Source organism: Balaenoptera acutorostrata, chromosome 17 (genome assembly GCF_949987535.1).
Source record: "Balaenoptera acutorostrata chromosome 17, mBalAcu1.1, whole genome shotgun sequence".
Lineage (NCBI taxonomy): Eukaryota > Metazoa > Chordata > Mammalia > Artiodactyla > Balaenopteridae > Balaenoptera > Balaenoptera acutorostrata.
Window position 1 is genome coordinate 54,435,292 of NC_080080.1, and position 26,835 is coordinate 54,462,126.

The 26,835-nt window shown below is 36.3% G+C and overlaps 1 protein-coding gene across 6 annotated transcripts in view; it reads right to left on the reverse strand.

The window, feature by feature from the left end:
* RALYL (RALY RNA binding protein like) overlaps positions 1 to 26,835 on the reverse strand; it is an 816,695-nt gene that overhangs the window by 44,881 nt on the left and 744,979 nt on the right. For 5 of the 6 annotated variants that reach the window (XM_007180154.2, XM_057532504.1, XM_007180151.2 and 2 more), the window contains one exon: positions 17,729 to 17,901. The exons of the other annotated variant lie outside the window; for it this stretch is intronic. In XM_007180154.2, coding sequence (XP_007180216.1) covers positions 17,729 to 17,901 — 173 coding nt within the window. The remainder of the gene's footprint in view (positions 1 to 17,728; positions 17,902 to 26,835) is intronic. 6 annotated transcript variants of the gene reach the window in all.

Genomic DNA, 26,835 nt, shown 5'->3' on the forward strand with positions numbered 1-26,835 from the left:
CTTTCACCAATGAGCTGATCATCCAAAATGAAAATAAATTAGGAAACACAAACTTTAAATGACACATTAAACAAGATGGACTTAATTGATATTTATAGGCCATTCCATCCAAAAACAACAGAACACACTTTCTTCTCTAGTGCTCATGGAACATTCTCCAGGATAGAGCATATCTTGCATCAAACTGAAGCCTTGGTAAATATAAAAAAAATTGAAATCGTTTCAAGTTTCTTTTCCGACACAACACTATGAGACTACATATCAACTACAGGAAAAAATCTGTAAAATATACAAATACACAGAGGCTAAACAATCCACTATTAATAACCCAGAGATCACTGAAGAAGTCAAAGAGGAAATCAAAAAATTCCTAGAAACAAATGAAAACATGACGACTCAAAATCCATGGATGCAGCAAAAGCAGTTTTAAGAGGCAAGTTTATAGCAATACAGTCCTACTTCAAGAAACAAGAAAAATCTGAAATAAACAACCTAACTTTACACCTAAAGCAATTAGAGAAAGAAGAACAGAAAACCCCCAAAGTTAGCAGAGGGGAAGAAATCATAAAGATCAGATCAGAAATAAATGAAAAAGAAATGAAAGAAACAATAGCAAAGATCAATAAAACTAAAAGCTGGTTCTTTGAGAAGATAAACAAAAATGATAAACCATTAGCCAGACTAATAAAGAAAATAAGGGAGAAGACTCAAATCAATAGGATTAGAAATGAAAAAGGAAAAAAAAAACAACTGACACTGCAGAAATACAGAGAATCATGAGAGATTACTACAAGCAACTAGATGCAAATAAAATGGACAATCTGGATAAATGGACACATTCTTAGAAAAGCACAACTTTCCTAGACTGAACCAGGAAGAAATAGAATATATAAAAAATTAATCACAAGCACTGAAATTGAGACTGGGATTAAAAATCATCCAACAAATAAAAGCCCAGGACCAGATGGCTTCACAGGCGATTTCTATCAAACATTTAGAGAAGAGTTAACACCTGTCCTTCTCAAACACTTCCAAAATATAGCAGAGGGAGGAATACTCCCAAACTCACTCTACGAGGCCACCATCACCCTGATATCAAAACCAGACAAAGATGTCATGAAGAAAGAAAACTACAGGCCAATAGCACTGCTGAACATAGAAGCAAAAATCCTCAAAAAATAACAAACAGAATCCAACAGCACATGAAAAGGATCATACACCATGATCAAGTGGGGTTTATCCCTGGAATGCAAGGATTCTTCAATATACGCAAATCAATCAGCGTGCTACACCATATTAACAAATTGAAGGAGAAAAACCATGTGATCATCTCAATAGATTCAGAAAAACTTTTGACAAAATTCAACTCCGAGTTATGATAAAAACCCTCCAGAAAGTAGGCATAGAAGGAACTTACCTTAATATAATAAAGGCCATATATGACAAACCCACAGCCAACATCATTCTCAATGGTGAAAAACTGAAAACATTTCCACTAATATCAAGAAGAAGACAAGCTTGCCCACTCTCACCATTACTTTCAAATAGTTTTGGAAGTTTTAGCCAGAGCAATCAGAAAAGAAAAAGAAATAAAAGGAATCCAAATTGGAAAAGAAGAAGTAAAGCTGTCACTGTTTACAGATGACATGATACTTTACATAGAGAATCCTAAAGATGCTACCAGAAAACTACTACAGCTAATCAACGAATTTGGTAAAGTAGCAGGATAAAAAATTAATGCACAGAAATCTCTTGCATTTCTATACACTAATGATGAAAAATCTGAAAGAGAATTTAAGGAAACACTCCCATTTACCATTGCAACAAAAGGAATAAAATACCTAGAAATAAACGTACCTAAGGAGACAAAAGACCTGTATGCAGAAAACTATAAGACACTGACTGATGAAAGAAACTAAAGATGACACAAACAGATGGAGAGATATACCATGTTCTTGAATTGGAAGAATCAACACTGTGAAAATGACTCTACTACCCAAAGCAATCTACAGATTCAATGCAATCCCTATGAAACTACCAATGGCATTTTTCACAGAACTAGAACAAAACATTTCACAATTTGTATGGAAACACAAAAGACCCCGAATAGCCAAAGCAATCTTGAGAAAGAGAAACAAAGCTGGAGGAATCAGGCTCCCTGACTTCAGACTATACTACAAAGCTACAGTAATTAATACAGTATGGTATTGGTGCAAAAACAGAAATATACATCAATGGAACAGGATAGAAAGCCAAGAGATAAAGTCAAGCACATAAGCTCACCTTATTTTTGATAAAGAAGGCAAGAATATAAAATGGAGAAAAGACAACCTCTTCAATAAGTGGTGCTGGGATAACTGGACAGCTACATGTAAAAGAATGAAATTAGAATACTCCCTAACACCATACACAGAAATAAACTCAGAATGGATTAAAGACCTAAATGTAAGGCCAGACACCATCAAACTCTTAGAAGAAAACATAGGCAGAACACTGTATGACATAAGTCACAGCAAGATCTTTTTTGACCCACCTCCTAGAGAAATGGAAATAAGAACAAAAATAAACAAATGGAACCTAATGAAACTTAAAAGCTTTTGCACAGCAAAGGAAACCATTAACAAGACCAAAAGACAACCCTCAGAATGGGAGAAAATATTTGCAAATGAAGCAACTGACAAAGGAGTAATCTCCAAAATGTACAAGCAGCTCATGCAGCTCAATATCAAAAAAACGAACAACCCAATCCAAAATTGGGCAGAAGAACTAAAGAGCCATTTCTCCAAAGAAGATATACATATAGCCAACAAACACATGAAAGAAAGCTCAACATCACTAATCATTAGAGAAATGCAAATCAAAACTGTAATGAGGTATTACTTCACACCAGTCAAGATGGCCATCATCAAAAAATCTAGAAACAATAAATGCTGGAGAGGGTGTGGAGAAAAGGGAACCCTCCTGCACTGTTGGTGGGAATGTATATTGGTACAGCCACTATGAAGAAGAGTATGGAGGTTTCTTAAAAGACTAAAAATAGAACTACCATATGACCCAGCAATCCCACTTCTGGTCATATACCCTGAGAAAACCATAAATCAAAGAGTCATGTACCAAAATGTTCATTTTAACTCTATTTACAATAGCCAGGAAATGGAAGCAACCTAAGTGTCCATCGACAGTTGAATGGATAAAGATGTGGCACATATATACAATGGAATATTACTCAGCCATTAAAGGAAACGAAATTGAGTTTTTTGTAGTGAGTTGGATGGACCTAGTGTCTGTCATACAGAGTGAAGTAAGTCAGAAAGAGGAAAACAAATACTGTATGCTAACACATATATATGGAATCTAAAAAAAAAAAAAAAGATTATGAAGAACCTAGGGGCAGGACAGGAATAAAGAAGGAGATGTAGAGATTGGACTTGAGGACACGGGGAGGGTGAAAGGTAAGCTGGGACGAAGTGAGAGAGTGGCAGGGACTAATATATACTACCAAGTGTAAAATAGAAAGCTAGTGGGAAACAGCTGCATAGCACAGGGAGATCAGCTCGGTGCTTTGTGACCACCTAGAGGGGTGGGTTAGGGAGGGTGGGAGGGAGACGCAAGTGGGAGGAGATATGGGGATATATGTATAGGTATAGCTGATTCAGTTTGCTATAATGCAGAAACTAACACACCATTGTAAAGCAGTTATACTCTAATAAAGATGTTAAAAAAAACCAAAACAGAACACTGGGAGCCAGATCACTTGTGCTGCAGAGGAAATCTATAGCAAAAACTAAAATAAAAGCCATATATCACCGCAGGCTACTGTTAGCATTATCTTTTTTTTTTAAAGTCATAAAAGGACTTGAAAAGGAATCCTTTTGAATTGAATAAGCCAGCAAGTATAAAATCAAAGAAAAATTTAACAAGATGAAAGTAAAGTATGATTCTTCTCAGAATATTACATTTGTTTCCTGAAGGCCTTCTTGTCAAATAAGAAGTGCTTTTAAACAAATGTGGCTCTCTAGAGACTTTAAAGACAAAGTTCCATATGAAAGATTATGCTGCTAGAAATTTTGAAATGTTTTATTGAAAGCTTCATTTGCAAAATGAGATGGTAATGATAATATCAATAATGATAACAATAGTTGCAATTTGCTTCTTAAATTGTGTTAGAGTCTTTGTTAAGTGCAGTTCATGAATTATCTCATTTAATTCTTACTAGAGCCCTGTGAGGGGGTGTTATTATTCTAGTTTCATGGATAACAATACAGAGGCTGAAAGAAGTTAAATAATGTGTTGAAGGCCAGTAGTCAAAACTATTTCTATGGAGTGTTGCCAGGTAAATGACAGGATGTTCAGCTAATTTGAATTTCAGATAAATGATAAATATATATATTTTTTGTTACAAGTATGTCCCATGGAATATTGGGGAGATGATTATATTAGACATTTATTCATTTTTTATCTGAAAATCAAATTTAACTGGTGTCTTGTGTTTTTATTTGCCAGATCTGGAAACTCTACTTCTATCTCACTCCAGAAAAATTTGCATCAGACCACTAGGTTACACTGTATCCTAATCCTCTATTATGTACAGGCAATTCCTGATTTACTTACTTGAAATTTATGGGATAAATTTCAAACATCTAGTACAGCATGAAGACCCTTTATGATTTGGACTCCACTTTCCTGATCTCCACATTCCGGGCTGCATCGAATGCCAAGATTCTGAGGCAGGAGCTGAATGGTGTGTGTCTGGAGGCCAGTGTAGCTGTCGTGGGCTGAGGGGGAGAGAACTCAGAGCCACATCAGAGAGGGGACAGGGACCAGATAACACAGGCCTTTGGAGATCACTGTAAGGACATATGTTTCTACTTTGAGTGAGGTGGGCAGCTATTGGTGAATTTAAAATGGAATGACCTGGCTTAAGTTTTAACAGGACCAAATTGGCTGCCGCTTGGAGAGCAATGGGAGAGGGACAAGGGTGGAAGCAGGGAGGGACTGCAAATATCAGGCAACAGCTCAAGAGCCTGCTTTTCTTGAGCTGTTGGGCTTCAAGGATTTTGTGGGTTCAGGCTGCAAGCTCTGGGTGAAAACTTCTAACTTAGAGCTAGAGAGAGGGGAATCATTCTTCCAGTTTTAGTGTGGAACCTGGTGTGGCTTCACATTGAGACATGAAAGGAACCTGTTCCAGGTGAACCTTGTGGATGTTGCATCTTTAGGTGCAGAAGAGGCAGCCCTACTGGCGGAGAGCAATGTTCTGTCACAAAAGGCAGCAGCAAAGGCTGTGGCAAAACTGTATCCTCAAGGGGAGAGCAGGTGGGGGGCAGGCAGCTGGAGCACATAATCAGACATGATCATGCACACAGCTGAGACACTTCCTGGACCCCTCAGAAACAACTGGGAAAGACAGGGGGTGGCCAGGTACTGCAACTATGCAAGAGTTCATATGACACTGTTAGACTTTAATTTTTAATTTAACTATGACCTAATTTATACCTGCATAGGCATGGAAGCATTAGGGTTAGCAAAATTAAACGAATGAATTTAAAGAACAAACCACAAACACTTAGCAAATTTTAACTGAATGTCTACTTTGTGCTAGGCATGTGCTTTTTAGATATTACCTCATTTACTTTTCACAACAATCCCAGATCAGGCATATATTATTATCAATCCCTTTTTACTGATGAAAGACATAGATAACTAGCTTGCACAAAGTCATGGAGATTTGAACTGTTTCCGTCAGAAATTCAAATTTAACTGGCTGCAGACAGAGTTCATGTTTTTAACAACTAAGCCATTTAGCCTCCTGAGGAAAATAAAGTTCACCCTAATGAGCTAAGCAGAGTTCTTTAGCAAAAATAAAAATGATTGAAATCAAGGGAGATGTCAAAAGAAATAGTCTGAAATTCACTCTGACAAACATTTATTATAGAAGGATCAGAGCTCCCAAAGAGGCTGGATTCCAAGGTGGGAAGCCAGAGCAGCTATGTCAGTCTATCACACCCTTGGCCTCAGATCAAAGTCTTAGCCATATCCTATTTCTGTTGAGAAGAGCTGGCCACTTAGCTGTCATGGCCTTGGCCATTTTTGCCTCAAAAGCATGTCACCCAGCTCAGGTCACTTGCAGGACACATGCACCATGATTGTTCATCCTATCCCTAACTCCATTTAAATTATGAATGGAGGCTTTCTTTATGTCCTTAATATCTGTTGTCAGTAGGATAGGGAAGATAGCTTATGATGGATTGACAGAGTTCAAGATGAAGGTTTTGAATACAGACCCAAATCAAACAGGTTAAGTAAACACTTTCTTGCTCCCTTGTGATATATACCTCTAACCAATTCAGTTGGCACTACCATTGGGAATGTGTCTCCCAAGTTCTTTTTTGTCCTCTAGCTAGTTTAGTCCATATGGTGATATTAAAAGGAGATCAAAGCACAGTTGATATGGGGGAGCATCCAGGTGAAGGATTTCATTAGGAAAGAAACAAAAAGCTTCAAAAAGAAGGAAACATTTTCAGTCTAGTTCATGAAGGCCAAGAATATTGATCAGAATGCTTTACACATTCCAGATTTTCAGTGGTGTATCAGAAAGCCTGCTTTGAGTTCTCTTCAACTATAGCATTGGATTTGTGGTTCAGACCTTCCCCAATGTGCATAGCAATTCAAGAGTTTGTTAAGTCCAGGTGACTAACTGCTTAGTTGAATGTTTTGTTAAACACTGAAAGATGTATTACAATGTAGTACTCAGCTTGCATGCATAAGTATTACACAATCCAGATAGGTAATTCCACTGTGGATTTGTACTAGATTTGCCTGATTTGATTGCATGTAGTCAGCAAAAGTAATTACAAGTAGAATTCTAAACAGCTCAGATTCTCTAATGAATTTAAATGCTTGGTCTGTCTATAGTTTCCTTTGGGAATTGATGTAGCTCTATAGTTTCAAACCTCAGCCTGGTAAAACTATAAATTCCTGAACTCTTCCCCAGATAATCAATATCAGCATTTTTAGCAAGCACCTTAGGTCTTTGGATGTGAGTGGACCAAAAACTTTGCTTTGGAAACAACTGACTAGCCTCTCAAAGGCTCCTGAATGTAGCTGACAGCTCATGATGTCCTCAGGTGTACAGAGTCACCTTTCTCATTCATCTTTCCCCATACACGTGGGGAGAGTTCATTCACCCTTTTGAATTAGCAGAGCACTAAGCAATCACTTTTCTATAGAATTTCCATTTTGGCACAGACTACTTCTTTGTACATTATTTTATATAAAAGGGGATTACAATTTTGGTGGATATGGAAAAAGTAAAAGAGCTTGAAATGTAAATGTCTTGTGAAGTTTTTAGTAGTTTTATCAAAAAATCTATTTACCTATCTGCCTATCTGTCTATTGATCCATCGACCCACCCACCCACCACCTACCTAATAAGAAATATCTAATGTATTTTGGATATTAAATATACTTTATGTGATTCCCCACTTGTAATCTACATCTTTTATATTGGTCTTATCATAATACAGGGCTTTGTATGTTTTGTCTGTAGCTTTTATCCTCAGATAATTGATAGCCTTCTTTTTTAATTTTATTTTATTTTTCTTGCTCTTTTTCCTTTTTATTTACTTTTTAAAATAATTAATTATTTAATTATTTTTATACAGCAGGTTCTTATTAATCATCCGTTTTATACACATTAGTGTATACATGTCAATCCCAAACTCCCAATTCATCCCACCACCACCAACCCCTGCCGCTTTCTCCCCTTGGTGTCCATAAGTTTGTTCTCTACATGTGTGTCTCAATTTGTGCCCTGCAAACTGGTTCATCTGTACCATTTTTCTAGGTTCCACATATATGCATTAATATACGATATTTGTTTTTCTCTTTCTGACTTATTTCACTCTGTATGACAATCTCTAGATCCATCCACGTCTCTAAAAATGACCCAATTTCGTTCCTTTTTATGGCTGTGTAATATTCCAGTGTATATATGTACCACAACTTCTTTATCCATTCGTCCGTCAATGGGCATTTAGGTTGCTTCCATGACCTGGTTATTGTAAATAGTGCTGCAATGAACATTGGGGTGCACGTGTCTTTTTGAATTATGGTTTTCTCTGGGTTTATGCCCAGTAGTGGGATTGTTGGGTCATATGGTAATTTTATTTTTAGTTTTTTAAGGAACCTCTATACTGTTCTCCATAGTGGCTGTATCAATTTACATTCCCACCAACAGTGCAAGAGGGTTCCCTTTTCTCCACACCCTCATCAGCATTTGTTGCTTTTAGATATTCTGATGATGCCCATTCTAACTGGTGTGAGGTGACACCTCATTGTACTTTTGATTTGCATTTCTCTAATAATTAGTGATGTTGAGCAGCTTTTCATGTGCTTCTTGGCCATCTGTATGTCTTCTTTGGAGAAATGTCTATTTAAGTCTGCTGCCCATTTTTGGATTGGGTTGTTTGTTTTTTTAATATTGAGCTGCATGAGCTATTTATGTATTTTGGAGATTAATCCTTTGTCTCTTGAATCATTTGCAAATATTTTCTCTCATTCTGAGGGTTGTCTTTCATTTTGTTTGTAGTTTCCTTTGCTTTGCAAAAGCTTTTTAAGTTTCATTAGGTCCCATTTGTTTATTTTTGTTTTTATTTCCATTACCTTAGGAGGTAAAAAAATCTCTTGCTGTGATTTATGTCAAAGAGTGTTTGTCCTATGTTTTCCTCTAAGAGTTTTATAGTGTCTGGTCTTACATTTAAGTCTCTAATCCATTTTGAGTTTATTTTTGTGTATGGTGTTATGGAGTGCTCTAATTTCATTCTTTTACATGTAGTTGTCCATTTTTCCCAGCACCACTTATTGAAGAGACTGCCTTTTCTCCATTGTATATCCTTGCATCTTATGTCATAGATTAGTTGACCATAGGTGCATGGGTTTATCTCTGGGCTTTTTATCTTGTTCCACTGATCTATATTTCTGTTTTATTTTTGCCAGTACCATATTGTCCTGATTAGTGTAGCTTTGTAGTATAGTCTGAAGTCAGGGAGTCTGATTCCTCCAGCTCCACTTTTTTTCCCCTCAAGATTGCTTTGGCTATTCAGGGTCTTTTTTGTCTCCATACAAACTTTAAGATTTTTTGTTCTAGTTCTGTAAAAAGTGCCATTGATAATTTGAAAAGCATTGCATTGAATCTGTAGATTGCTTTGGGTAGTACAGTCATTTTCACAATATTGATTCTTCCAATCCAAGGACATGGTATATCTCTCCACCTGTTGGTATCATCTTTAATTCCTTTCATCAGTGTCTTATAGTTTTCTGCATACAGTTCTTTTGTCTCCCTAGGTAGGTTTATTCTGAGGTGTTTTATTCTTTTGGTTGCAATGGTAAATGGCAGTGTTTCCTTAATTTCTCTTTCAGATTTTTCATCATTAGTGTATATGAATGCAAGAGATTTCTGTGCATTAATTTTTTATCCTGCTACTTTACCAAATTCATTGATTAGCTCTAGTAGTTTTCTGGTGGCATCTTTAGGATTCTGTATGTATAGTATCATGTCATCTGCAAACAGTGACAGTTTTACTTCTTCTTTTCCAATTTGTATTCTTTTTATTTCTTTTCCTTCTCTGATTGCTGCGGCTGGAATTCCAAAACTATGTTGAATAATAGCTGTGAGAGTGGACATCCTTGTTTCCTGATCTTAGAGGAAATGTTTTCAGTTTGCTGTGGGTTTGTCATATATGGCCTTTATTATGTTGAGGTAGGTTCCCTCTATGCCCACTTTCTGGAGAGTATTTATCATAAATGGGTGTTGAAATGTGTCAAAAGTTTTTTCTGCATCTACTGAGGTTATCATATGGTTTTTATCCTTCAATTTGTTAATATGGTGTATCACATTGATTAATTTGCATATACTGAAGAATCCTTGCATCCCTGGGATAAATCACATTTGATCATAATGTATGATCCTTTTAATGTGTTGTTGGTTTCTGATTGCTAGTATTTTGTTGAGGATTTTTGCATCTATATTCATCAGTGATATTGGTCTGTAATTTTCTTTTTTTGTAGTATCTTTGTCTGGTTTTGGTATCAGGGTGATGGTGACCTCATAGAATGAGTTTGTGAGTGTTCCTTCCTTTGAAATTTTTGGGAAGAATTTGAGAAGGATGGGTGTTAGCTGTTCCCTAAATGTTTGATAGAATTCACCTGTGAAGCCATCTTATCCTAGGCTTTTGTTTGTTGGAAGATTTTTAATCATAGTTTCAATTTCATTACTTGTGAGTGGTCTGTTCATATTTTCTAATTCTTCCTGGTTCAGTCTTGGAAGTATATACCTTTCTAAGAATTTGTCCATTTCTTCCAAGTTGTCCATTTTATTGGCATAGAGTTGCTTGTAATAGTCTCTTAGGATGCTTTGTATTTCTGTGGTGTCTGTTGTAACTTCTCCTTTCTCATTTCTAATTTTATTGATTTGAGTCCTCTCCCTCTTTTTCTTGATAAGTCTGGCTAATGGTTTATCAATTTTGTTTATCTTCTCAAGGAACCAGCTTTTAGTTCTATTGATCTTTGCTCTTGTTTTCTTTGTTTCTATTTCATTTAACTCTGCTCTGATCTTTATGATTTCTTTCCTTCTGCTAACTTTGGGTTTTGTTTGTTCTTTTTTCTCTAGTTCCTATAGGTGTAAGCTTAGATTGTTTATTTGAGATTTTTCTTGTTTCTTGAGGTAGGATTGTATAGCTATAAACTTCCCTCTTAAAACTGCTTTTGCTGCAGCCTATAGGTTTTTGATTGTTGTGTTTTTTTGTCATTTGTCTCTAGGTATTTTTTATTTCCTCTTTGATTTCTTCAGTGATGTCTTGGTTATTTAGTAACGTATTGTTTAACCTCCATGTGTTTGTGTTTTTTACGTTTTTTTCCCTGTAATTCATTTCTAATCTCATAACGTTGTGGTCAGAAAAGATGCTTGATATGATTTTAATTTTCTTAAATTTACTGATGCTTGATTTGTGACCCAAGATGTGATCTATCTTGGAGAATGATGCATGCACACTTGAGAAGAACGTGTAATCTGCTGTTTTTGGATGGAATGGCCTATAAATATCAATTAAATCTATCTGGTCTATTGTGTCATTTAAAGCTTGTGTTTCCTTATTAATTTTCATTTTGGATGATGTATCCATCAGTGTAAGTGAGGTGTTAAAGTTCCCCACTATTATTGTGTTACTGTCGATTTCCTCTTTTATAGCTGTTAGCAGTTGCCTTATGTATTGAGGTGCTCCTATGTTGGGTGCATATATATTTATAATTGTTTTATGTTCTTCTTGGATTGATCCGTTGATCATTATGTAGTGTCCTTCCTTGTCTCATGTAACATTCTTTATTTTATAGTCTATTTTATCTGATATGAGTATTGCTACTACAGCTTTCTATTGATTTCCATCTTTTTCCATCCCCTCACTTTCAGTCTGTGTGTGTCCCTAGGTCTGAAGCGGGTCTATTGCAGACAGCATATATATGGGTCTTATTTTCGTATCCATTCAGCAAGCCTGTGTCTTTTGGTTGGGGCATATAATCCATTCACTTTTAAGGTAATTATTGATATGTATGTTCCTATGACAATTTTCTTAATTGTTCTGTGTTTCTTTTTGTAGGTCCTTTTCTCCTCTTGTGTTTCCCACTAAGAGAAGTCCCTTTAGCATTTGTTGTAAAGCTGGTTTGGTGGTGCTGAATTCTCTTAGCTTTTGCTTGTCTGTAAAGTTTTTGATTTCTCCATCGAATCTGAATGAGATCCTTGCTGGGTAAAGTAATCTTGGTTATAGTTTCCTCCCTTTCATCACTTTAAGTATATCATGCCACTCCCTTCTGCCTTGTAGAGTTTCTGCTGAGAAATCAGCTGTTAATCTTATGGGAGGTCCCTTGTTTTTTATTTGTCATTTTTCCCATGTTGGTTTCAATAATTTTTCTTTGTCTTTAATTTTTTGCCAGTTTGATTGCTATGTGTCTCAGCGTGCTTCTCCTTGGGTTTTTCCTGTATGAGACTCTGTGCTTCCTGGACTTGGTTGGCTATTTCTTTTCCCATGTTAAGGAAGTTTTCGACTGTAATCTCTTCAAATATTTTCTCTGGTCCTTTCTCTCTCTCTTCTTTTTCTGGGACCCCTATAATGTGAATGTTGCTGTGTTTAATGTTGTTCCAGAGGTCTCTTAGGCTGTCTTTATTTCTTTTCATTCTTTTTTCTTTATTCTGTTCCGCAGCAGTGAATTCCACCATTTTGTCTTCCAGGTCACTTATCCATTCTTCTGCCTCTATTATTCTGCTATTGATTCCTTTTAGTGTATTTTTCATTTCAGTTATTGTATTGTTCATCTCTGTTTGTTTGTTCTTTAATTTTTCTAGATCATTGTTAAACATTTCTTGCATCTTCTCAATCTTTTCTTCCATTCTTTTTCCGAGGTCGTGGATCATCTTCATTACCATTATTCTGAATTCTTTTTCTGGAAGTTTGCCTATCTCACTTCATTTAGTTGTTTTTCTGAGGTTTTATCTTGTTCTTTCATCTGGTACACAGCCCTCTGCCTTTTCACCTTGTCTATCTTTCTGTGAATGTGGTTTTTGTTTCACAGGCTGCAGGATTGTAGTTCATCTTGCTTCTGCTGTTTGCCCTCTGGTGGATGAAGCTAAGAGCTTGTGCAAGTTTCCTGATGGGAGGGATTGGTGGTGGGTACAGCTGGCTGTTGCTCTGTTGGGCAAAGCTCAGTAAAAGTTTAATCCTCTTGTCTGCTGATGGGTGGGGCTGGGTTTCCTCCCTCTTGGTTGTTTGGCCTGAGGCAGTCCAACACCAGAGCCTACCCGGGCTCTTTGATGCGGCTAATGGTGGGCTCTGGGCGGGCTCACCCCAAAGGTACTTCCCAGAACTTCTGCTGCCAGTGTCCTTGTCCTCATGGTGAGACAGAGTCACCCCCCAGCTCTGCAGGAGACCCACCAACCCTAGCAAGTAGGTCTGCTTCAGTTCCCTATGGGGTCACTGCTCTTTCCCCTGGGTCCCAATCACATACTACTTTGTGTGTGCCCTCCACGAGTGGAGTCTCTGTTTCCCTCAGTCCTGTTGAAGTCCTGTAATCAAATCCCATTAACCTTCAAAGTCTGATTCTCTAGGAATTCCTCCTCCTGTTGCCAGACACCCATGTTCAGAAACCTGACGTGGGGCTCAGAACCTTCACTCCAGTGGGTGGACTTCTGTGGTACATGTGTTCTCCAGTTTGTGAGTCACCCACCCAGCAGTTATGGGATTTGATTTTATTGTGATTGCACCCCTCCTACCATCTCATTGTGGCTTGTCCTTTGCCTTTGGATGTGGGGTATCTTTTTTGTTGAGTTGCAGTGTCTTCCTGTCAATGATTGTTCAGCAGTTAGTTGTGATTCTGGTGTTCTCACAAGAGGGAGTGAGTGCACGTCCTTCTACTCTGCCATCTTGAACCAATTCGAGTTCTTGATAGCCTTCTTGATGGAAAAAATATGATTTCCTTCTTTATTCCCATAGCAAAAATCTGATTAGTGGTCAATCAATAAATATTTGCTAATGGATTTATTCGGAAATGAGTATGGTAACAGTTTGATAGTGTATGTATAATGTGTCAATATAGAGTTCAATTTTAAATATATTCAAGTCTTAATTTATAGGCACTAATGAAATACATAGGCATAGATTATTATAGAATCACAGATTTTTAGCCCTGGCTCACTTCTTATAAATTATGAAGTACAAGTATATTATTTTTTACATGAGGAAATCAGTCTTCTCTAAGGCAGTAAGCTACTTGAGAAAAAGAACCATTTACTTAAACATTTCATTTTACACATAAAGCAATAGTTTTAGTTATCTGTACAATTTTTGTAGCACCTGATTCACACACAGTAGGCACCTGAACATCAGTTGAATGGATTGCTTAATGGAAATCGATTTCACTAACTGGATATTTAGACTAGGCAATGTATGGAGCAGCTTCCCACATGCTCCACAAGGGGTGCCACCACTTATGGCTGTCCCACTATCACATTTTGCTGGATCTCCTTTGCTTCAGATACAAGTTTTGCTTCCCATTCATTTCAGATTTTCTTTGAGCAGCTGACTGAGCACGTGGATGCCAGTTCTTCTTTTTGGTTCCTACTGTATGTGCTAAAGACCTAATTATACCGTATCCTTGCTGAATCTGTAATCATACCCACTCTTCAAAAAGAAAAGATTTGTGTTTTTACTTTCCTTTTCAGGAACCAAGTATGATTTGGTTCATGTGGTCTGGAAAAGAGAAAATAGTAGACACCAGAACAGGGAATTTTCTCTTGACCAATCACTGGGGGGACTCCCCAGTCTCCATTTAGACTGCAGGGACTGAGGGCTACACTCACCCTCACTCATTGTTTTCCAAGTTTTAGAAATGAAATGAGATACTAGAGATAGTATCCTTACCTCTCATTAGCTAAACCCCCAATTATAATGCAGGAGTTGAGGGAGAAAACCTGAGAACCTCCAGGCAGCAATAGTTCTAATCAGTTACTTTCTGCGTGTTTAGAACATAAACCAAACACCATGGTTTGGCTTTGTTCCCTTGGCTGCATGCTCAACCCTTGCTCTTTCAGACATGGTGTTCCTGGAACACAGACTCACTCAGAGGAAAGATCAAACAAAATGGATTTTAGAAATTTCTGACCTAACCTTACTATTTTGCAGATAAGAAAGTTGAGACTCAGAGAAGTTATGTTTAAGGTGAATCGATTGGATTGGATAGTGACAGATCTGGGACTAAAATGGGCCTTGCTATCTCTTTCATGACAGCTGATTTTCATAGCTGTCTTACTCTTGTACTTGTATCTGATATTTGGAGTGATTTCATGCACATGTAGATGAGCCATCTTGCATCTGAGGCTCTCAGTTCATTGAATTCTTCATATGCAGTGACTTTTCTTCTGATCCCACTTCCATCACCCCCTCCCATGGATTTTCTCATCACCTAACTCTCACTCCTCTGAAATATCTCAGTCTCTGAGTACAACCATTGCTTTTATCTTATTCATTTCCTTTCCTTTCCTCTGGTCCTTAATGCTATAGGGACTTCTATTCCCTTTGTGCCTCTGTTTTCTCCTTCTCAGCCCCCTCCTATGTTCCCCTCCTTCCCTGCTCAACAGTGGTTCTCAAAGAGAACCCCAGACTGGCAGCATCAACATGACTTGGGAGCCCATTAGAAATGTGTATTCCCAGACACACTCAGCATACTGAATCAGAAACTCTTGGAATGGGACACAGCAATATGTGTTTTAGCCATCTGGAATGGGAATTAACAAACTCCAGGTTATTCTGATACACCTTAAAGCTTGCAAACTACTACTCTTTAATTCTGGGTCTCTAGCCTCAACTGGCTATGGACACTAACCATCAATCTTTATATGTTTTCCAAATTAGTGATCTTCTATGTTTTCCATACTCGCTTCTTCAAATCTTCTCCTTTCTCCTTAAATCTGTGGCAATGCCCATCTCTCCTCACTCTCCAGAGATTATCACCCTCTGACTTACAGTTCGTGCTTGAATTCCCTCAACACCTGCCACCAAATCCTCAGACTTACTACAGTTTGTTGCAATGAAAGAGTCCCTCTTCATGTCAAAGGCCAGCCTATACATACACCTGTGTCCTAAATTCCTTTCCTGTCAGCACTGGGGACTTTCTTTCTCCTCAGCAAGTTCTCTCTCTCTCTCCTGGCATCTTCCATCCAATTTTAATTTAAATTCACGCACTTAGGGATTTTGATTCTAAGTGTGATAAAAGCACTGTAGGGTTTTAAGCAAGGGAGTAGCATTACCTGGTATACAGTTTAAAAAGATTTTTATCCTCCTTGTGTGGAGAATGGATTGCATGGGCTGAAGCAAAAAAGTCAGTTTAGCTGTAGTGGAGATGTAACTAGCTTTGGGCTATGATTTGAAGGTAGAATGAATGGGGGAATGTGGAGCGAATCAAAGGTAATCGTCGTCTTTTTGGTTTTTAACAACTGTGTGGATAATGATGTTGTTTACCAGAAAGAGGAAGGCTGGAAAGTAATAAGATGGCTGGAAAAAATCAAGAATGTTTCTGGCATGTTAAGTTTCAATTTTTTATTGAACATCTTTGAGGAGAGAGGCATCTACTTGAGTCTAGAATTCCAGGAAGAGATGAAAAGTAGAAATATAGATTTAGGAATCTTTGACATATAAATAATACTCAAAGCTCTGGTGTCTGATGAAGTTACCTTGTGAAAGTGTGTAGAAAGAGAAGGTGGCCCATGACAAAGCCCTGGGCTATTCCATTATTTAGTGGGAATATGGAGGGACTGTTTCTAGCACGGGTGAATGAGAATGAACAACTAGTATTCTGAGAAATTCTCCTAACCAGTTTTCAGCCAAATTCTGCTGATAGGTTAATTAAAATAAGAACGGAGAGGCAACCATAGGTAATGGCAACATGGAGGCTTTCAGAGACCTCAACAAAAGCAGTCACAATGAGATGGTGACAACAAAAGTCTGATTAGAATGGCTTGAGGAACTTATGCTGTTGGATTAAAGTCCTGCCTAAGGAGAAGTTGAGAAACTTGTTAGTCTTTCATTCTAGTCCCTGATCAACAGACTCTAGAAAGCAAAACAGTTCTAAAAATAGGTATTCAAGTCCTTCAAACTGAGGCAGACTTTTGTAAAAATAAGGGTGGTTGTTAAAGACTCATATCTGAAAAGTTTAAATAAAGGTACCATGCAATTTAAACAGAACTGGAATGTTAAAAATCAATATAGAATTCCATAAATGAAACTAGGGATAGGGTAGTTACCATGCCAAAACAACAACCACGACAAAATCAGTTAAATAACAGTAGGTATTAAAACAAATTGGAATCTGATATTACCTAGGATAAGTCAAGTTTAATGCAATCAGTCCATAGATACTTGAGAGCTGGCAACACACACACACATACACACACATTTGCCTTATTCTTATTAGTCAGTCCCTTTAAGATAGTATATTTAATTTCATGACTGATAAAATATGAGGAGTAGCATTCTCATCAGCATATATTTACCAAGTCCTGGTGTGTTTATACAGGAAAGAACATCTGGAAATGAGCAGTATAATGACTACAACATTGGGAAAACAAAACATGTAAAGAATCAAGTCTCGGTCAAATCCGCAACTCATAAAAACTGGTTATCAAGCAGCACAGGCACTGAAGATGATAAACTGGTTATACACCGAAGGATCACCTTAGCAGAGTGTACAAAGGGCTGTTGGCCATATAACTAATATAATTATCATCAGTGAGTGACACTACTAAATAAGAGGGGAGCCAAGTATCATCCAATAAATGGTTGTTTTATTACCAGGATATTATACCCATGTACAGTTCATGTGTAGCTGCACAAACACAAGATTCCTTTCATGATGAAGCATTTGAGAAAAAGAATCTTTCATATGAGGCTGTAAATATACCTAATCTCATATATAATATTCCTGTTCATTCATTTATTCCCTCATATTTTAAATTAGCAAAAATATATTGAGCACTTATTATGTGCAAAGCACTGTCTGAGGTTGCCTTAAATATATGCATGTAAGAAAGAAATAAGTCCCCAATAATTAATCTATATTTTAGAATGAATGAGTCACTGACATGCTGGTACTATTACCAAAGGTGTGTGGACACCAAATGTTTAGTTCCTACCAGCTCATGACCCCCATCTTCATCGAAGTCCTCCTCTATCCCATCAGTCATCTCTTCTCCATCGGCATCTGGCCCTCCTTCAGCAGGCTCCTCTGTAGAGTGGTCTGCATTCTCTGACACACATTCATCTTGGATCAGCTCTATACTCTCTTCCAATTGCTTCTTCTGAGCTTCTGGTGGGGGGGGAAAAAGCAAATGACTACTACTTTGGGTTGCTCATGAGCCATTTGGATAAACCATGAAAAAACAGCCTATGAATGGGTAAACTCTGTACTATTAAGTGTGTGAGGAAGATAAAGTAATATTACATTAAGGTTGAATTTATTCAGTCATGTAAATTATGTTCATATATCTGTGTATTTACATGTAAGCATATTATTTTTTAACAGCATTAGCAAAAAATTGGGGAATGCAGATGGTACTTGTATATAAAGAAACAAAGATTTACATAAACAGATTGATCTTTCTGGTTATATATAGTCCTTTCTGATAAGGATGTTCTCTCTAAGGAGAAAATACAGCAAAAAAAAAAAAAAAAGAAAAGAAAAGAAAATCAGCTAAAACATAGAATTTGTTCACTCAAGGAAGGAAGACAAAGAAATCTCTCACTGACAAGTTCAAACCTAAGTGAAGAAGACAAAAACTCACTGAGGAAAAAAGTACAAAAGCAGATATGTTGGCTGTCAACAACATGTCCATGTGAACAATCCTTTGATATTTTACTCTAAATTCTGTTGGTAGATGTGGTTAACCACAAGGGTTAAAAATAAAATTCTGGTGTAAGAGAGCCTGCGTTCAATGTCGAGCTTCATCATTTACAAGCTTTGCGATGCTGAAATGATAAACCCTCCTTGTGCCTCAGTTTTCTCATCCACACAATTAGGATAGATAGATTTTAACTTTCAGGGCCTAGAGTAGTAAATCAAAGTGTTTAGTTTAGTGATTTGCAAATAGTAAGTGCTCAACAAATGATGCTACATTCTACATTAACAGAATTCCCTCTAATGCCAGGGTGTGTGCATTTCGTTCACAGAAATTTGCCCAAATGGGAATTATGCTGACAACATAATAATTATTTCCCCTAGTGTTTGGTTTTCTTCTCTTGTGAAAATACCAAGAAGCACTGGGTATTGAATAAATGAGATTATCTTATGTACCTCCTTCTCTTATTCCCATGTGTACATGACTATGTCAAAAGCTATGTGCTTTTCACACTCATTTTGATTATTATTATTTTATCAGATGATTATCCCATTATTCGAGTTTTAAAAGATGTTGCACTTTGAGTTTATTTATTTATATTTTACAGCAATAAGGATAGTTTATAGAGCCAAAATATTTTGGGGTATTCATTCTTGGTCTTTTTTGTAATGTGAGTTAAAAGGAAAATAAGCATTGTTATATACATTTTGACTCAGCACAAATCTTTTCAAACATAACTAATATGTAAATCAATAAATGGATAAATGTTATGTATAAGTAAACAGATGTTCTCTCCTATAAATTGTTTAAAATTGTAATAATAGTTACTTATATAAATACAGGCATAACTCCAAGGAGATATTGCGGGTTCAGGGTTCAGTTCCAGACCACTTTTTTTCTGTTCTTTGCTGTTCACCTGAAACTAACACAATATTGTAAATCAACTATATTTTAATTTAAAAAAAAGCTGTGATGGGCAGACTAGTGAGAGCACTGAAAAGTTTGGAATCCTTTGATATTAATCATGGCTTATGCTCCACCCTGTTGCCTCTGTATCACTGATCCTGGAAGACACATGGATTTGGCTACTCTAGTTTGATCTTCCACTCTTTCTTCTAAAAGAGGTTTTTGTACTTATCACCGGACCCCCTCACTTCTAGCCACTCTGGGTCACTACGTTGGTGGTTCAAATGCTCTCAAGTCCTGGTGTTGGTATTTTAAGAAAGAAAAAGGAATGAAGGTCTGGGATTGGATAATTATTATTCTATTAAAAAAGTCCCTAATATTACAACTTTTCCTAAAGTCAAACTTTCTCAATTTTTAGTAATTGTGTTTATTATTTTGTTATGACACACAAATGGGCTTCTGGTTAAAATTCACATTATATTGGAAATTCATTTGGTCTGGCATATCTATTTCTTCTCTAATGACTTCAGAAATATATGTTCTCTAAGAACCGTCACTTTTTGATGTTGAAAGTTATATTGTTTCTTTTTTTTTTTTTCTCTAGAAAATCTCTGGTCCTAAAAGTGTAATGGATTTTCAGAGAATGTATGTAGGACCAGATCTCGGAGTTGTGTAGTCCTCATTTGGCTTTGTGTAACAATTTGCTTCAGTTATCTTTGGAATCCAAGTTGACTTTCCTGATCTTCTTAGTTGAATACAATCCCTCCTCCTTTGATCAACCAAAACGTGGATCAGATAGTTCTGTTGTTGTCTTCTCCTTTTCTCATTAGTGTTTAAGCTTTCTTGAAACTTGAGCTATTGCCTCAAAAGGTCATTATCACACTCTAAGGGGATAATGAAGATATCAATCTTTTATAAAGTGAAAAGTGCAATACTAGTCAGTTATCAAGAAATATTTTGATGTTCTCTGTACCCCTCATTGAACGTGTTATACAGAGAAGAGATAAGGTATTAGAGAGAATATAGGATTTGAGATCCACACTTTTGTTAATTACTAGTTCTATTAACCGTAATTTTCTTTTCTAAAAAATGAGCATAAAGATGATATCTTTCAGAAGGCTACAGTATGCTCAAATGAGGAAAAAGAGGTGAATGCGTTTTTTAAACTATAAAGGGCACACAAACATGTTCTCTTAAGAGGTTCAAAATAGTTCTTGAGTTGAATCTATATTGATTACTTGATTGCTACAGATAAGTTGTCCATATCAAAATAATTCATCACTACTGATCATTAAGAATCATATATTACAAAGACAATTTTGGCTTTGACCTGGTCCCTTAATTTCTGTTTAGACAGACATAGTGTTTTAAGTTACTCTGTTTTGTGTATTAATATACAACATACCTGTAATTCCTCTGATGACCTATTTTAAAGGCAGTTGTGTATTAATATAGTTCATTGCAAAAACATCCTATAACATCCTCATTCATCCATTCATTAATTTGAAAGCTAGATGCATGGAAGACGTTATCTGGGTTGAGAAAAAAAGCTTAATTATAATGGCAATTGATTCATAGGAGTTTAACAGAAATACAATCAGTCTGTGCTTTAGTAGTGTGGCCACCATAGATTTTTGTCATTATCTCAATGGGAAATGTTATAATCACTAAGCAGTTAAAGGGTTCATGAAAAAAATCACACATGAAAGCATATCTTGTTTATAAAACTGTTGGTTCACAGTTTACCAAGCAGTTTTGATCCAGTTATTATCTTGTTGAAATAGAAAGAAACAAAGCAACTTGTTCTATTTTTATGAATAATTATCTAATTCTACTTCTATTAGAAATGAGTAGTTTATTAGTAGTTGTTAGTTTTTTAGTTTATTCTTAACTTCATAACAGTCTCCTTATCTGCATAATTCTTTTTCTACTTCTCACTTTTACTTTTTATTGTGAGTGTGTGTGTGCGTGTGTGTGCACACACGTGTGCATGCATTTATGTCTCTACTACTGAAGCTTTTTTGGGGCAGAAACCTTTTTATACTTTTTTGTATCCCTGGTGGCTCAGAGGATTACATGTAAATTAAATATTTGTTGAATATATTCATGAATTTTTGTGGAACTAAAAAGTGAAAATAAATGTCTGGGTATCAAATTCTTTATATAGAGTCACAGTGATTTTTGAATTTGGCACCATGGTAGCAAAAATACAAATTCAAAGAACCTAAAAGAAACCTCCTTGAAACATTCTACACAAGAGCCCCACACCACTAAGGCAAAATCAATCGTGGGGTATGAGAATTTCTGAGAGGAAAATTGTTCATGTTTATAACTGACAAGTCTCCAGGAGAAAAATAAACTATGAAGTCTTCAAGTGCTTGCTGGAGGAGGGCTGCCTTTGAACACTGGCATTTTTTTGAGTCTTTGTTGACTTTTTAAGTCAGAGTGAAGGACAACCACAACATTTCTTTTGTGAGAAAAGTGAGTTAGTTTTAGATTTTTAAAAGAATATATCAGGAACCAAAAAGTTAGCAGTTTGTGCCTAAAAGATATCACTAATATTATATAAATTATGAATTTCAACAGAAAAAAGTTTATTTTGGTTGCAAGTTAGTAAGTGCTTACAAAGTGCTGACTATGGGACATTCATTACCTTTAGGCCTTGAAATATCCTGAAGGGCAGGCTTATTTATCATTTTTCCAGAAGGAAAAATTGAGGCATACATATATTCAGTAAGGTGCCCACAGTTACTATATGCAAGAGTTGAAATTACCACCTAAGGTTTTCTGACTCCATAGCCTGGGCTGCTTTCTAATAATATCTCCAGAAAAAAAAGCCTAATTTCACATACCAGGGGAGTGTTTTTAATCTCTTCAGGAGCCAGACAACTTTTTTTTTTTGAGGTTTTAATTTTTTTAAATTAAAAATTATTTTTACTGAAGTATAGTTGGTTTACAATGTTGTGTTAATTACTTCTGTGCAGCAAAAATATTCAATTATATATACATTCTATTTGTAACTATTCTTTTCCGTTATGGTTTATCATAGGTTATTGAGCATAGTTCTCTGTGTTATACAGTAGGACCTTGTGGTTTATCCATCCTATATATAAAAGCCTACATCTGGTAACTCCAGCCTCCCACTCCATCCCTCCCCCAACCCCCGCTCCCTTGGCAACCACCAGGCTGTTCTCTACATCCATGATTCTGTTTCCATTTCCTAGATAGGTTCATTTGTGTCATATTTTAGATTCCATGTATAAATGATATCATATGGTATTTATCTTTCTCTTTGACTTACTTCACTTAGTATGAGAATCTCTAGTTGCACCCATGTTGCTGCAAATGGCATTATTTCATTCCTTTTAATGGCTGAGTAGTATTCCATTGTATATATGTACCACATCTTCTTTATCCATTCATCTGTTGATGGACATTTATGCTGTTTCCATGTCTTGGCTATTGCAAATAGTGCTGCTATGAACATAGGGGTGCATATATCTTTTTGAATTATAGTTTTTTCTGATGTATGCAAAGGAGTGGGATTGCTGGATAATATGCTAATTCTATTTTTAGTTTTCTGAAGAACTTCCATACTGTTTTACACAGTGGCTGCACCAACTTACATTCCCATCAACATGTAGGAGGGAAGAACCAGACAATTTTAAATTCAAGAATGAAGAAATCTGCTTAGTTAGAAACACATGTTCAAACTAAACAATGGCTATCAAAGGAAACGAAGTGCAAGTGACAGGTAAATACTTCTGTTTAAGGGAAAACGCCTCAGGCTTTAAAAAGCCCTGAAAGGAAAGAATTTGATATAAAATTTTAATCATCATATTCAAATTTTTTTTCCTGTACCTTTCATTTCTATTTCAACATGTATATATGATTTAGAAGGCAAGTTAGAATTTTGGGGATTTATGTTCAAAGCATTTTTATTAAATTCAGTTTGCTGTAGAGCTATTATCATTAATATAACTTTGAAAATTGGTTGAGTTTGCAATTAAGTTTTTTGACATGCTGGCTTAATTGCTAGCTAATTGCTAGCTGTATTGCACTTAGCAGATGGTTGGAAAGAATGTTGATATAAAAACAGTCACATTATTCATCAGAGCCAGCTAGTAGCCTCAAACTATTGTTTTCACATTGCAGTACAAACTGTATTTTTTAAAAAAATTCTACAATACCTGTGTATAAGATGAATTTAACTCAATGATTCCAGTAAATGCCATTTAGAAAGATGCACTTATTATGGCTGGTGTCACTAACAATGACATAAATGAGCATTAGGAAAGGTATGCAGGAGGAATGCTTTTAGATTAAAATACCAGTTACATAAGTACATTCCTGGTGAAAATGACCTCAAAGTTGTTCACAAGAAGTATTCTCGATAGTTGAGGTGACCATAGATTCAATATACATCACTTAAAAAAAATTACTGAGATATTGTGTTTATTTAAATCTCACAATAATTTTAAGGAATAGATATTATTTTACCCATTTTATAAATTTTATAATGACCTTTCCAAATTTTATGCAGGTAGTAAGTTCTGGGACTAGGTCTCTAGTAGGATGTGAACCTAGTTCTGTTTGATTCCCAAGTCTGGGGCCTTGGATGTTTTAGTAGTGTAAATCTATTTGCACCAAGGAAGATGAATTAGGGAGGAACTAGAAGTGTAGATAACAGCTGAAAGTTCTTAAAAAAAAAAAAAGGTGACTGCAAGAGAGCAAGTGAGTGGGCTTGGGTATCAGCAGTACCATTGAGAAAATAGAAGGGATGGAGTAAAAAGATGCCAAAAGCCAGATTTTGCAATACTGGCTATAGTAGTAATAGAAGATGATATCGAGGTTGGCAATGTGATTGACAGGATTTATGTAATGGTGATGTGACAGAGGCAGGGTGCAGAGAGAAGAGTATATTTAGAGGAGAAAGAGTTTAATTTTTAAAGACTATGATTGAGTTGTTATTAAGAAAGCTTTAACATTCCCCTCAGCTTGATTGCACTTTTGACAGACTCCATTCTGATTGTGGGCTCTGACCTCCTTTTTCTTACATCATTTACTTTAGAAACCTTGTACTTGTAAATTCTTTCTATGCCCCTTTGAGTTGTACATCTTTTATAACCCAGGCATGTCTTTTCAAGACCTGGAGGCTCTCCCTTTGAAATGTAATCATCAGAGAAAGATAGGACTCCTGGCTCCCAGTCTCTGTGGGCCAGTAGGAGCCTAACTTCCATGGAGTCAATCAGCAAACATGGATGGCCTCATCATATTGATCAACCTCCCTACTAGCATCCTCTAATACTTTTCAGTCAGCTCACTCTTGCATTTAAAAACCCTCCTACCTTCTGTTTTGGTAGAGCTGAGTTCACTTTCCATCCCCTATTGCAATAGTTTTGACCCCTATTACAATAGTCTTGAAAGAAGTCTTCCTTGCCATTTTTAACAAGTGTCCAGTGACACTTACCTGAGGGATGGCCACTGGAGCTCTCTAGGAAGCAGCTGGAAAAGTTTTGATCCATTTGCTAGAGGCAACTCAATCTCTTTTTTTCCCCCATAAATTGAGCTTCTTTAAAACATTGAATTTTTGTAGTTAAATATTTCTACAAGACTTTTTAATGAAAACAGTAGTCTTCTCTTCCCATTTGCTTACCATTTCCAGCTCTTTAAGAGCTTTATACTCACTTAGCTGATTCTTTTAAATATGTGTCCTCATATTTCTAAATAGCATGTTTATATTGCTACTTCTTGATTAGTTTTATATGCTATCTATTAACATCACCCTTGGAAAGCTGAGGATTCAGCTTACTTCCCATCCCCACTTACTTCCCATCTCCCTCAAGAGTTATATTGTAAATTGTATTAGATCAGTTTTCAGTTTTTACATAAATTAAAAAATGTAAATGCATTGGGCAGCTAAGTTGTTAGTATATAATGAATAATTTGTTCTTTTCCAAACAATATTTGACTTTCTTTGGAATTAAAAATTGTCTTAGGTTGTTTGTTTTAAACTTGGTACTTGTACTAAGTACATGTACTCCTTTCTATATGCTTAAACAAACTTACCTGTCCCTCAACCAGATGTGTAAATCTCATCTCAACCAATTCACTTCCCCAACTATTAGCCACTGAATACATTTCATCTTCTTGAAAAAGTCTCTCCCAGAACCTTTGAACAGGTCTGATCTGTACTCATTACTTTCCAGGTCTCTTTCACAGCTCATATGCTAGAATCTTCATTATCATTATCCTGATGATTCCCTTTGCCCTTGGATTCCCTGCTTTGGGAAAGTCATGTTATTCTGTTTCTTGGTTTAACTCCTTGTTTTGGTGAAGTATATCTTCAGTAATTGTCAGAGAAACGGTGAATTGGAGGTAAGTTTTTTAAGCCTTGTACATCTGAAAATATCTTCAATCTACCCTCACTTTTTAATAGTTTGGGAATTAGGTATAGAATTGTAGGTTGCAAGAGGATGTTTTCATTGCTTTCTAGCTTTTAGTGTGGCTGCTGAAAGGCCCATTGGCATTCTGATTTGTTTCCTTATATAAAAACTGTTCTCCTCTCTTTTCCTCTCTGTCTCTCTGGAAGCTTGTAGGATCTTCTCTTTGCCCCCATGCTATGAAATATCACAGTTTTATGCTTTGAAGCACATCTGTTTTCATGCCCTGTTTCAGGTACTCCGTGGATCCTTTCAATCTGGTTAACTATGTTCTTCAGTTTTGGTTATTTCTTCCGCCCCAAAAATTGTTTTTGGATGCTCCTTCTCTTTCTTTCTGAAAACCTGTTTTTCAGATAGTCATCCAGTAACTTTCATATCCTTCCCTTCCGATTTTCCACCTGAATTTTCTTCTGTATTGTCTGGGAGAGTTTCCCCAATTTTGTCTTTCAATCCTGTTTATTTGTGCTATCATATGTTAATTTCTAAATGCTCTTTTATCTGCCCTTTAAATACTGAGTTTTAGTCTTGTGTTCTTATTTCATGAATGCAATACCTTCTCTTTCTCTCTGAGGGTATTAATCAGTGATTTTTTTTTTTTTTTGAAGTTTTATTCTTCCTGCACAATCTGTTTCCTCCAATTTTTAATTATTTTTCTCTTCTTTTTTTGGTATTTGCTTTTTACATTAAATGTTTTCTGCCATCTGGTGAACCTTGTCTGTTTGTATTAAGAGTGGGGTATTAAAATATGGATGGGAAGCTTTGTAAGCATAAGGGGGATATCGTTTCTGCAGGGTGATTTTGTTGACTATTTCTTTGGGTGGCATCCATGCCAACATCTTTAAATCTTTTCTCTTCAGCTGCTCATATTCCCAACTGAAACCTCTCCTAGTGTCCTGCCAGTAGTCTGGCAGCTGAAGGGGAGGAGAATGCTTGGAATTTCTGTAGTAATTGTGTAAACTTCTGCTTTTCTCCCTGTTTTTAACTGCTCTCAAATTTGTTTGTTTTCTATTAGCCCTGAGATATGCTGTTTTAGCTTTTCTAGAGGAAACTTCTCAA